At 35.5% G+C, this 14,177-nt stretch overlaps 1 protein-coding gene across 2 annotated transcripts in view; it reads left to right on the forward strand.

Annotated features, from left to right (window-relative positions):
- LOC111510979 (ATP-binding cassette sub-family G member 1) overlaps nt 1–14,177 on the forward strand; it is a 46,444-nt gene that overhangs the window by 12,174 nt on the left and 20,093 nt on the right. For both annotated transcript variants that reach the window (XM_074181771.1, XM_074181770.1), the window contains exons 2-4: nt 10,415–10,532; nt 10,729–10,927; nt 10,988–11,133. In XM_074181771.1, the coding sequence (XP_074037872.1) occupies nt 10,415–10,532; nt 10,729–10,927; nt 10,988–11,133 (463 nt within the window). The remainder of the gene's footprint in view (nt 1–10,414; nt 10,533–10,728; nt 10,928–10,987; nt 11,134–14,177) is intronic.

The following is a 14,177-nucleotide window of genomic DNA, read 5'->3' on the forward strand; positions in this document are numbered from 1 at the left end:
ATACCTGAATAATTTTTTTTCTCTCATTGTCATTTTTCTGTCATTGATAAAGACAAACACCACCTTATAAGCATCTATTTCATTCATCACTGTTTCTCTATATCGGTATATTTTCGGAGGCAGAAATTTTTCAGGTAGGTTCCTCATGCTTTCAAATTTCCGGTGAGTGTATTTATACAGGGTGTCCCTGGACTTCCTCTTTTCCTCTCGGGAATGTATAGATGGGGTCAAAATATCACCAGTACTTCATATAACTTTTTTTCCTAAAATCCTTCGTTACCAAGTAACGGGCCCTCGAAGTTACAAAATGAAAAATGTTTTTCTTTGATAACTTTTCAAGTGAATATTCAAAATCATCCAAATTTTGGTAATTGACTAAACAAATGAATTCCTTCGATGAGCTTTCATGCAGGAGTCAGTTGTTTTGCTACAAAGTCAGGAACGGACCACCCCCGATGGTCCACACCCCAAAACTTTGAAATGACAGATATTTTTCAATATTTTTCAACAAATTAAGGTTACTCTGACAATTTTATGAATAAAAGTACTCGTGTGGAAAGTCGATCGGAGCAACGAGTCTTGATAAAAATGTAGTTTCACTCGACGACATCAAACCCGCTCGTCCACCATTATTTGAAATGAATAATTATCAAAGCAGAAATAATAATGATAACGTTAATTCAACAACATTTATTCTGAGATGCCTACCATTATTCGAAAATATTAGTTTTTAAGAAAAATGGAAATGATAGGTAAAATGTTCATAACGAATTTTTATAATGCAAACACGTTTAACTAACGAAACTCAAGAGCCTCAAGAGCAAACAGAAATGAAAAATCCGCTACAGAAACTGCTCGATATGACCACCTTCTCTCTCTATACATTTTCTTAGTCTGCGAAGACACCCTCTCTGTACTTGAAAGAGCATTCCAGGGTCGTTTCGTATGGCTTCACAATGTAATGTTATTCTATTCAACAATGCATCTCTTGTGTGAATAGGTGTAGCGTAAACAAGGCTTTTTAGATGCCCCCACAGAAAGAAATCCAATGAATTTAAATCCGGAGACCGCGATGGCCATGAATATGGCCCACCTCTACCAATCCATCTATTGTGGAAAATATGGTTCAGATGGTCACGCACAATCAAACTAAAATGAGGAGGAGCGCCATCATGCATAAACCACATATCTCTTCGGGTTTGCAATGGAACATGTTCCGAAAGTCCATTCAAATCGTTCTGAATGAACTCCAAATAACGTTCTCCATTCAATCGGTCCTGTAGAACGAATGGTCCTATAAGATGGTTTCCTATGATACCAGCCCAAACATTCACGTTGAATTTCCGTTGGTGTTTGGTTTGCAATATCCTATGGGGATTTTCTTCGGCCCATATATGGAGATTATGAAAGTTGATAACTCCATCTCTACTGAAACCTGCTTCATCAGTGAATAAAACTCGATTAATAAAAGTCATATCCTCTCTTTGCCTATCCATGAACCAATTGGCATATTCCAGTCGTGCTGGAAAATCTTGAGGTGTCATGGCATGTACCTTCTGGATGTGAAATGGGTGGAGCAGTTGTTCCCTAATTATTCTATGAATAGTGGACTTGGATGTATGGAACTGTTCTGATAGATTTCTGATGCTCATTGAAGGATCATCGAATGTTTCTCTTGACGGTACCGTTCGATTGGGAAAATGCCCGGAATACAAACGACGAGCTTCTGCAGCATTACAAAATGCTCGTCCATAAAATACATGCATATCTGCATATTCATTGAATGTAAACAGTTTGGCCATATCAAAAAAATTCAAAATATCCTATAGAATATTGACAATACAATGATAATCATATGACAACGCACCACTCAACAAAACAAAATCGCATTCCAGTTTCTCATTTTTTATCAAAACTTTCTAAAAGGTTTTTTTGTCAACATCTGTGAAAGAAATGGAACATAATTATTCCCTGGATATTTTTCACTTGATCATGTGCAGCCGTTTTTGTGGTTCATTCGTTTGCTTTTTATTAGTATAGTAAATATTTTTTCCGATGTGCGTTTTTTCAGCTAAATTTAGATTCGTGTTGAAGAATTTCTCCCATAAAATTATAATTATCAGTGAAACTCCTCAACAGTTTAGCTGTGAAGAAGAATTTGAAACATTCGAATGTTGAGTTTCATGAGATTCAGATAACTGATCAACACGAAACGTGATTATTCCACACGTATTATGTACATACAAAATATGGAATGAATTCGATATTTCATAGTAGAGTAGCTTGTTAGTTTAAAAACACCACGAATCTACAGAACTTGATATTTCTTTTAAAAAAATATCTGCTATCACAATTGTGACTTAAACTTCCATATAGGTACTGTACTTTTTGTTTACGACTTCATTTTAGCATACTTTGTATTATTCCTGTTATAAATGTTGTTGAATTAACGTTATCATTATTTTTTCTGCTTTGATAATTATTCGTTTCAAATAATGGTGGACGAGCGGGTTTGATGTCGTCGAGTAGAACTACATTTTTATCAAGACTCGTTGCTCCGATCGACTTTCCACACGAGTACTTTTATTCATAAAATTGTCCAAGTAACCTTATTTTGTTGAAAAATATTGAAAAATATCTGTCATTTCAAAGTTTTGGGGTGTGGACCATCGGGGGTAGTCCGTTCCTGACTTTGTAGCAAAACAACTGACTCCTGCATGAAAGCTCATCGACGGAATTCATTTGTTTAGTCAATTACCAAAATTTGGATGATTTTGAATATTCACTTGAAAAGTTATCAAAGAAAAACATTTTTCATTTTGTAACTTCGAGGGCCCGTAACTTGGTTACGAAGACTTTTAGGAAAAAAAGTTATATGAAGTACTGGTGATATTTTGACCCCATCTATACATTCCCGAGAGGAAAAGAGGAAGTCCAGGGACACCCTGTATATAGTATCAGCATTGTAACGTGCGAAGCCGGGGCGGGACGCTAGTCACAAATGAAACCATTCATTTGTTTTCTGAATTTGTGTAGTGTTGTTGTTTCGAAAATTTTATTATTTTGCTCTTTTTCATTTTTATTATGTATCTAATATATGTCTGATGTTTTTAAAATAGTCAAATTTAAATGATAACAGTTTTGTGGAAGGTGTGTTTATGAAAACTCATTCTCACACTGTTCCGAAGAATAATTTAATAAAATTCGAAACGTTGGCAAAAAACAATTGCTTTTCAAGAAAAATCGAACCTGTAACCCATCTAATATGAAAAATGAAAAAAATAGTCGAGTAATTTTTATTGCACAACCAAGAAAAACAGTTCGCCTCCAAACTGTTGTTGATAATTGATTATTTGAGTCCACATCAATGTTTTCGATGATAATGATAATATTTAAATTAGTAACTTTGATTTGAATTATTGAAATAATTACTGAAATTGAAAAACCATTACACCACTGATTGAGTGTAATGAGAACCTGAATTTGCAATTAACTCAATTATTTGAAAAAATTAGCTACAAATTGTATGAGCAAAGTGATACACGTAATGACAGAATCGAAAATTAGGTTATAGTTGAGCGTATTTTTATATTTGCGTTTGAAATTGAAGATTTTCTGATTCCAAAAAGGGCCATCCAAAAATTACTCTCACGAATTTCATGATTTTTTGGACCCCCCCCCCGTTCTTGTCACAGCTAAGGTTACGTCACATATTTTAGAAGTTTACATCTAGAAAAGATTATCGAGTTAAAACAGCAGTTCCAAAATTTGTTTTATTTCAATTCAAATTATTTTTTGATAAAATTTACATCAAAACAAACATTTCAAGAACTTTACAAAACTAAAAATGGTTAATTATATCACTCAAAGATCAACCTTAATCATCTTGAGTTCATATCTATCTGGCATGGCAACTATTTCGTTTTTGTTTGTGTTATTAATGTCAGGAGCATTCAGTGTGTCAACATATTTTTCATCCAATCATATAGTATCATCGTCATCATTCAACCAAAAAAATTTATCTGGCACGTCCAGCAGCAATTCTTTGATGACGAATATTAGCGACGGACGAAACTTCTTATATACAGGGTGTTTCCTAATTACGGTACGAAACTTCAGAGGGTGATTCATTATATCGTCTCAAGAAAAAAGTTCCTATGAACATATGTCTGGAGTTGCTTCGTTTCTGTTGGCGTTGAAGTTGAAAATAACGGTATTTATGAAATATCATAAATGTCACACTGATTTGGTTGAAATTTGCTAGAGTTATTTGAGTAATGAGCCGCTTATTCAGCCCCAACTAGATTGACATTATTAGTGTTAATATAGGTCTTTTTTGTCCCATTCAGCTTGTTCTATTTCTGTTGGTCGTGTCTCATTTGTTATCACCTCATTGTAGTTTTTAATTTTTAAAAAAAGAGTAAGTCTAAATTTCCACTTATCGTACTCCACGCCATCAAAAATTTGCAAAGTTAAATCGTCTCTTTTCTCGGCCATCTTCACCTTTTTCAACCACGGACCTATGCTACCATGTTAATATAGGCTCCTTTTACTTTGTTGTATTACTTTATCAAAAACACCGTATACATTTTCTATTTTATTTTGTATTTCCAACTTGACACTACATTCCTCTTCAACCTACATCAAGGAAACACAGAACTTAACTAAACAAACTTCATTATATGTCAAGGCAGTGCAGCCAAAAGCATAATACAAAAATCACCAGTATTAGGCATATTTTAACAATTAGGTTCAGTAGAGTCCCCTTCTCTGCATAGTCTCTGCATAGTCTGTGGTGGACATAGTCTCCACCACAGTCACGTGATGGGTATAGAGGTTCCTGACACAAGGTGCAGGGCCTGCCGCGAGGCGCCCGAGACCCTAATGCACTTGCTATCAGCATGTCCAGCATATGCGGTCTCGGCCTATATCTATCGACATAACGCGGCCCTAAGAGTGCTATATCACCATCTACGGCACTCTTACGGTATAGACGAGACACCGGTGCTGCCCTAAGCTCCGGGGGATATTGAATCCGTTGTGGGGAACGAGAAGTGCCGAATTTATTGGAACTATTCGTTTCCCACCCTCAGGCTCATACAAGCTAATAAGTCTGATGTGGTCCTTCATACATAAAATAGATATGGGTCTGTAATTCTCTATATATGATTTTTCACCACTTTTGTATACAGAACATACTTTAGCTAATTTCCAAATATCTGGGAATGTTCCATATATCAGACATGAATTAAAAATTCTCGTTAATGGTTTTTCCAATTCACAATCCTTCAACAAAAATGATGGGATCATATCTGGACCTGATGTCAGTTTGTCCTTTAGTTTTTTAGTAGCAGATATAACCTCATTTTCTTGAATGGGGTGAAAATGAATATGAACATTATTATTCACTGTACCAACTTCGTTCAAAAGTGAGCCAGATTTTGAATACACCTCACTGAAAAAATTACTGAAGGCATCAACAATATCTTGAGGATTCTCAAGATATTGTTGATGCCTACCTAAGTAGGTTACTGATCCTGGTATTCCTGTGCTGTTATTCTTAGAGTGAACATTTGACCAGAATCTGCTAGGATCTCCAGACAACATTGTTTGTATGTTTGCAAGATAGTTATCATGTGCGGTTTTTATTTGGCTTTCAATCAAAGCACGCAAACGTTGGAATTCAAATCTATCCTCATCACGTCTAAATTTCCTGAATTTTTTTCTGAATTTAGCCTTCTGTTTGATATTCTTTATGATATCAGAATGAAATCATTTAGGATGAACATGACTAAAATTTTTGAAGTTGGGTATATGATCCTCAAAAATGCCATATAAAATTGAATATTAACGTCCTTGGACGTACCTAAATTACTCCAATCAGTTTCCTCTATCTCTCTATACAAAGATGGAAAGTTCGCTTTCCTAAAGTTATATGTGACGTTTGATTGGTTTAACTTGAAATCCTTTTCTTTCATGTGTATATCAGCGATTTTGATACTTAATGCAGGATGGTGGTTATCTTTAGGTACAAAAGACAAATTTTCATGGGTAACAAAACAAGAAAAAGGTGAAAAAACTAGATCTAACATTCCGTTCAGGTAATTAGTTATACAGTTTGATTGTTTATACTCAAGCATGTCAAAGTAGTTGAGGGTTATACGCGTTTTTGGATCATTAACATTGAAAACGGCAAAAAAATTGAATTACCCTCATATAAATAAACTAACTGTTCCAAGGCATCAAAAAACATTGAACTTCAACTAATCCAATCGTATCCGGTATATACAAAGCTATTAAGCAGAATGTTTTATGCTCCAAATGACATTCAACTATTAAGATATCAATCAAAAGAAACTGTATATTAAATGTATTAATATCCATTACTTCTGAATATATGAAGTCCTTTAAAGCAATTAATTCACCTCCCCGTTACCATATCTACCGTTTCCAGTGAAGCTAATAAAAGCGTCTTAAAAAAAGAACGCCACTGATTTTTCGTGGTTTTTTATTTTTTTTTGATTGAGCAACTGAAAATACAAGTCTTTTCTCGCCTGTGGTTTCTTCATCGACAATATAAAATAAAAACCAAAAGGAAATAATATACAATTTCGATCTTGAAGTAAATGAGCAAACTGTCCACCTTCTGATAAAATAGGTACACGATTGAAATCGATTTGCCATTGATTGTCTGTTACGTTCAAAAATACCCGGGGTATTCCTTATGACATTGCAATTTTCAATCATTCCAATTACTACACATCTAGTGCAAATTCTGACGTTAGCTGTCAAACTGACATACAGAATATTTGAAATGATGACGATGTGATCCGTCCAGCTTCAGAGGAAGAAATAAAGGGGTACATTAGGGCCTCCAAACCCAAGAAGGTTCCGGGAATTGATTCAATCAACAACAGGTTGTTGAAGCAGCTCCCGGAGAACTTCTTAATCAGATACCTGCTGGACATTATCAACAGCTCAATCACTCTCAGATACTTCCCTCGAAGATGGAAGCATGCCGTAGTTGTCATGATTCCGAAACAGGGCCAGAACCTGCTGTTTCCCCAGAATCATCGTCCCAGGCGATAGACTTGGGGAGACGTAAAATTTCTCCAGACACAAGGGTGACGATTTCAGGCAGAGAGATCGAATGGCAAACGCGAGTCAAGTACCTAGGTCTTTGGGTAGACCGCCGACTCACCTGGGCAAATCACATTGATTATATCAAAAGCAAAGTGCAGATGAGGATAGCTAAACTCTATCCTCTGGTCAATAGAACTTCAAAACTCAATCTTAAAAATAAGATTTTACTATACAACACGATGTTCAAGCCTGTCATCATGTATGCTTCAGGTGCTTGGGGACAAACCGCCCCGTCAAACCTCTCCATTTTGGAAAGGTTGCAAAACAAACTTCTCAGGATGCTGGTGATTGCTCCATGGTTCGTGCGGAATGAAGCTATCCGCAGAGATTTGAAGCTGTTAACTATACGGCAGTCCATTCAGTCGAGGAATCAGAGAGTTTTCGAAACTCATGATAACCCACTAGTCAGGGAAGCTGTAGATTACACTATAGACGACCCCACTCGATTCAGAAGGACCCGTCGCTCGGTTGAGTGAAGGTCCCACGACGTCTTTTAAAATGAACAGTTTGTTCATCAAATACCCCAGTCAGGAAGGGGTACACAAGGCCAGAACGGCATAGAGGTTATTGACCTTTATGTCGCCACCAAAATACTTTACGTTATGAACCATTCGTCCTCCTGACGAATCTCAGTTGAAAGGGTAGAGGAAAAAATTTCCAACCTGATGAAAATGAAGATGACTATAAAATCTAGTGCAGGAGTTTCATGAACAAGAGCCTTCAGATGACCGCATAAATAGGGATCAAGAGGATTCATGTCAGTACTGCAAGCTGGCCAATTTTGAGGTCCTTATTATTATTATTGTTTATTTTTTTGTAATTGATTCCCACATTTTACTGTATGCAGATGAAGAAGAAGAAAGTCAAATATTTTCTTTTCTAAAATAGTATGTTGCATAACATACTTATTGAGATATTTATCACGGATCATCACTCAAGTCGGTTTTTTTTTTCGATGAATTGTGAATAATTATAATAGAAATATGTCATAACATTCGTTTAATAGATAATTAACATCACGTGGAAGATATTTACCTCATCAATTTTGAGCTCTTGCAAAGTTGAATCGAATTCCAGCGATTAAATCGTTGTAACCTAGGAAGTTACACGCTTATAATACACACATGCATAATTCACATGGACTGTAGACCTAATTATCATAATCGCTATAACTTTTCGTGATGGAACATTTGTAAATACGTAATTTCCGTATTCGATCACCATTATTAAGACTGTCACGCGATTTGAGAAACGAAAAGAAGCTTGTCAGCTGTCAAATCGAACGATAAAAATGAATATTCCGAAGGCAGTGAACTTTGAAAAGGTGAATTTCTTGAACGAAATTTATTTATTGAGAAGTTAAATCAGTTTTTTTATTGGTGTTTTTACTCTTCAGAATCTTTCTGAAAGTGAATACAGGAGAATTAGTTGTCACTCATTTAAACTGTTTTGCCAAAGCACCATGGATGGATAAAGCATTCAAGAACACGTACAAATAATAAAATTGTTTTACCAAAATGGGTGTTCTGTTCGGGCAACGTACCGCGCGCTTCTTCCATCATACAGAATATATCATTGGAAAATGTATATTAATACCCCCAGTCTATTAATACTATTTTTAACGCACTATGATAAGCAGCGTTGGCCGCCTCTTTTGAAGTTTTTTTTCGCAAGTCACTATTTTAATCGCTCCTCAATAGCACCCTCAAGGAACATGGCGGGTAGAAATATCTCAGTAACTTTGTGAATGAATTGCAGTGACACTTGCTTAAGACGATTATGTTGCTTTCTTTGATGTTCCGGAATGTTTGCATTCTTGAAATAATTTCACTTGCAGACAATACCGAATGTACTATAGCCAAAACATACACCCTTAGCAGAGTCTTTGATAGAAATGGGGTTGTTTCATGATATGGTTTGCTTTTAGACTGATCGAGTTAGGGGTATATTATACTTATCAACCCTAATCGGCCCCAAAATCTCTTTATATTTGCAGAAAAAAGAATAATTCGAAAAGCAAGAATTTAAATTAGCCGCGTGTCTGTTGACCAATGAAATTGATCGTGTCTAGAGCGGAGTTGCCAAGTGTATTGGTTTTCAATATTCAATCACAGAACTGATGATCCAATTTGACAAACGCCATTTTTGTTGTTATTGTTGTCAACTGTGAATGCAACTGCTACAATTATATGAATATAGAACGTTTTTTTGTAAAAGGCGGGTACCTATTTTGCTGCATATTCCGTGTCATTAGTTTACATTCCGAAAAATATTTTTTTAGGTTATTTTTGGATTGATATGTTCTGGAGTAATTCTACATTTCACTGTACATATTTTTGCTTCTCTTTTCAGTCACCATACTGCTTCTTGGCCGAGATAAAATAAAAATTGAATCAAAACTTTTCATCCTTCAATAAAAGACAAAGTCTGAAATGAATGTCATATAAATAAAAGGGACCTACTAAATATACCACCTACCGTTTCAATTTTCAATTCTCCATTTCGGTACCAAAGTATTGCAAATTTTTCAAGTAAAATTCATCGGTCATTTCAAAATCGACTCTTGGTAAGTTGTCGGGAGTCAGCTTTAACAAAACCGGACTCAACATACATTTTGAAATACGAAAAAAATACGAAGTTTGTGGAAACCGTTGACATTAGAAAGAGCACATTGTCGCTTACACTACAGAGGGCGCTGGCTAACGGGATGACAATCTGGCTGTAACGTAGAATTTCTTATTTTTTGTTGGGTTGCATGAATGCATAATTGATTTAATTTATTAGGGTTCATGAGCATTCGAAAACCATTTGAAAATACAGAATATTTTGTGATCTATCGACTTTGTGTACTGATTTTAGATATAGAACTTACTTGCAAACATGTACATTTTATTCCATGTGGAGAATATTTCATTAATTGAAACGTTAACGGGTTCATATACACTTCCATAATTAAATTGATACTTATAGGCTTCGTAATTTTACGATTTGGCAACGTTGATTATTTCTATTGTTCCTATTGGTTAATCGAACAAGAAGCGGGAATAGGAGCGTGATGTCACCACCCTACCACATTCGATTTTTAATAATTAATTACGGGAAAACTATAGTAATTGGAGAGATGAAACAAAGTGCACTGTTTTTCAATTTAAAATTTCTACCTAGTGAATTATAAACCAAAAATCATGAAACAAGCCCATGTATCTCGTTCTGGCTTACATTATTCATGAGGTGAATACCTTTTCAAAAGAGAATTGTTTTATTGTTTCAGAATTCAAACAAATCATAAAAGGAGTGTCGGGCAGATTTCTATCTGGAGAACTTACTGCCATCATGGGTCCATCCGGAGCTGGGAAGACTTGCCTGCTGAATATCCTCACAGGATATCAGTGAGTAATTAGATATAACTCTCTTGGTACCAACAAACTTATCACTTTTGAAAATGCATTCCGCGTAGAAATAACTTCAAACATATAGAATGACAGAAATTCTAATGTAAGTTTATGTAATACACCCTTAACCCAAAATAAACTGTTTTTGAGGTATTCATTTGTTTGCACCGTCTTCAAACAGTCCTTTCTATAGGGTTACAGGAATGCAGGGTGCCATAAAATTCAGCAGCAGCATCAATTCAACGAATGATTTCGCCAAGAGGCATAAACCAAAATCCTGTTACATCCTACAAGATGACACTTTGCCCTCTTTTCTCACCGTCGAAGAAACGATGATGATGTGCTGTTGCCTGAAGATGGACAATTTGACCAAAAAAACTAGAAAATTCCTGGTGAGTTGAAATTATTTCTAACGATGATAAAAGTTCGTAGAGCACTGATTTGTTTTGCAGATAGACGATATATTGAGCAACCTCGGGTTGGACAAGTGCAGAGATAGCCGGTGTCAAAGTTTGTCGGGAGGGCAGAGGAAGAGGGTATCAATCGCTCTGGAGCTGGTCGATAATCCACCCATTATGTTTTTGGATGAGCCAACCACGTGAGTACGAGCAGCAGAGGTATTTACAGTTGTCCCAATTGGACAAAAGGGAATAAAGAGGATGATCTAGAGTTTGATCTTCCTCTTGAAGATGATCAGTTGATGGTGATCCAGAAAAATGAAGAGGTAGATCTAGAAGGATCTCCACGGCCGCTGACGGTGTGGTACTGATGTCACCAGTGATAGCCAGACAATCCTGTCTCTGTAAGCCAGAGAGCTTCGCTTGGGCAGTTTTCTGTAAAGCCTTCGGCCACCAAGCAATTGCACCATAAGTGATGATTGATCTGACAATCATCACATAAATCCAATTGATTTGTTTGGGACCTAAACCCCTAGTTTTACCACAACTCCTTCGACATGTCTATGGAAATAGTCTGGCTTTGTGTAAAACTTTTTCCAAGCGAGATATGCCAACATATTTCACCTCCGTTCCAAAAGGGATGACCACACCATTGAGGGAAAGTGGCGTTAGATCGTCCAATTTCCTTCTCTTGGTGAAGGGGATTAAGACAGTTTTGCTGGGGTTGACAGACATCTGCTCCCTCAGGCACCAACTGTGAACAACGTTCAACGCGCTTTGGAGGATATTACAAGCTACCCTTCTCGTCGTGGACCTTGCCAGGATGACAAGGTCATCTGCATAAGCATGCAGATCAACTTTTCTTCTGTCGAGGGCATCAAGCAGACTATCCACCAGGAGCGACCACAGAAGGGGAGATAGTACCCCACCTTGGGGGCAACCCCTGGTGACCCTGAACCTGATAGCCTCGCTTTGAAGAGTCGTAGTTGCAGTTCTGTTTACTAGCATGGCATAGTGTCATTATTAGATTGGCTGGTGCCTAGGCTATACTTGTTTTCTTATAATAGTCAGTTAGTTTGGCGCATGTTTGGCGATACAGTTAATCATCACCCGTTAAAAGTTCCATTTTCAGATGATTTGACAATAAGCTTTTCACGGACTGGTTATCAGTCATATTAGGAAACGCTAGTTGAAGTTCCAGAAAATTTAATGAGTTTTTCTACCTCTTGAACATTTACTACAAAGTAAACAAGTGAGGATTTTTCCAGCATACGACCTTAGTTCATTAATGACAAATCTGTGAACAATAAATTTATAAGTTTTATTGATATTTTCCATTACATGTTTTGATGTCATTGTGAATTCTCAGCGGAAAACTTCAATTACGTGTTAATTTTAATTAAATAGGTTTCAATGGAGGTAATTGATTTCAAATGTTATATTTTTTGATTGCAAGTTGCTCGCGAGTTGTAAACAATTAAATATCAATGTCGAATCGCAAAAATTTTACTTGATAATACAGGCCTTGATAATTAGACAGTATATAGTTTGCTAATTTTATGTAATTCCGCCTCCTAATTGCAACCTTGATAGTTTGCAACATCGAATGGAAGTTGGAGACTTGTCTCTCTTCTATAGAAACTTCTACGGGAAGTGTTTAAATGACTTGGAAAAATACATAGGGGTGTACCTCAGGGTTCAATACTAGGGCCAACATTGTTCCTCATCTACGTCAACGATTTGACAAGTATGAATATTTCAGGGAAATTGCAGACGATATTATCATTTTTTTTTGGCAATCGGACAATGCAAACGATTTAACTAAAATCATATCCAACGATATGATGACAGTGAAAAATTCGTGTGATTCAAATCGTCTTTCTCTAAATATTTCGAAAACTAATATAGTAACTTTCAGATGCGAACTTGACAATATACCCATTGGGAGTAACATCATTGAGAACTAAAGTAGCCTAAAATTTTTAGGAGTACATATCGATGTTGAACTTAAATTTGAAGAACATATTTATGCCTTGTGTACCAAAATGTCCTCTGGATGTTATGCAGTCAGAGTAGTCGCAAATGAATTTGGTTTAACAGCAGCTAAGACTGTCTATTTTTCTTTGGTGGAATCTCACTTGAGATATGGAATTCCATTTTAAGGTGTATGTAGTGGTTATTTACTTCAAAATATTTTAGTTTTGCAAAAACGAGTCATGAGATATATGTGCAAATCAAAACGTACAGACTCTTGTAGATTACTCTTCATCACTCATGGAATTCTAACAGTGATTTATATCTTTACAATGGAAACAGTTTGTTTAATTAAAAAATATTCGAACACATTTCAATCTTCACCAACCCATTATGTGACGAGGAAATCCAACAACATTAAGTTGCCACTACCTAGTACATCACGCATAAGAGATTCCATTATCTATAATGGCTGCAAAATGTTCAACCATTTGACAAAGAATATAACAGAAATAAAATCTTTACAATGCTTCAGGAAAGCTGTGAAAAGTTTATAATGTACAAGAATTTTATAATGATAATTTTTAAAGAAATATTTTTTTATTTATTTGATATTTACTTGTATCCTGTACGACTTATATGTTTATATACAGTGTGACCCATTTTTAATGGAAACACCCCCCTAAAATTAAAAGTTGTTAATCGATTTCAATAAATTTTTTTTTAAATGTCAAGTACTAAAAGGTCTACCTTGGGACAAAATTTGAAATGTTTATTAAAGTTTCAGGGCATATTACAATATTTTTTCTTAGCCGAAAATCGGGATTTTTCATTAGCGATTTTTTTAATGAAAAAATCACTACGCCACTGGATCCAGAGTGCCTCTAAAGTGTGACCAAAATTTCATGAAAAAATATTCATTATTAACAATGTTATGACAACTCAAAAATTTGAAAACTCACACAGCAGTCACAATATATAATTTTTCAACAATAAAGTGCCGCCAGATGAAAAAAAAAACAAATAGCGTAAATATTTTTAATGAAAATAACGGAATTACATTCACACAATTCAACTAACAATGAAGCAAAAAATTTTAATAAACGTAACTAATAACTGATTATTGAAATATTTCTATTTTCTATTTTTTTGCCTATTAAGGATAACTTCACCAAAGGAAAAAAATGCCAGGGTTTTAGTTTAATAATTATAGGGATTTTTATATTAACTTTCAATTCAGAGAAAGTTATTAATTAACAAATTTATAATT

This window comes from Leptinotarsa decemlineata, unplaced genomic scaffold (assembly GCF_025532065.1).
Source record: "Leptinotarsa decemlineata unplaced genomic scaffold, Ldec_3_MD MMD2_tig00026314_RagTag_RagTag, whole genome shotgun sequence".
Lineage (NCBI taxonomy): Eukaryota > Metazoa > Arthropoda > Insecta > Coleoptera > Chrysomelidae > Leptinotarsa > Leptinotarsa decemlineata.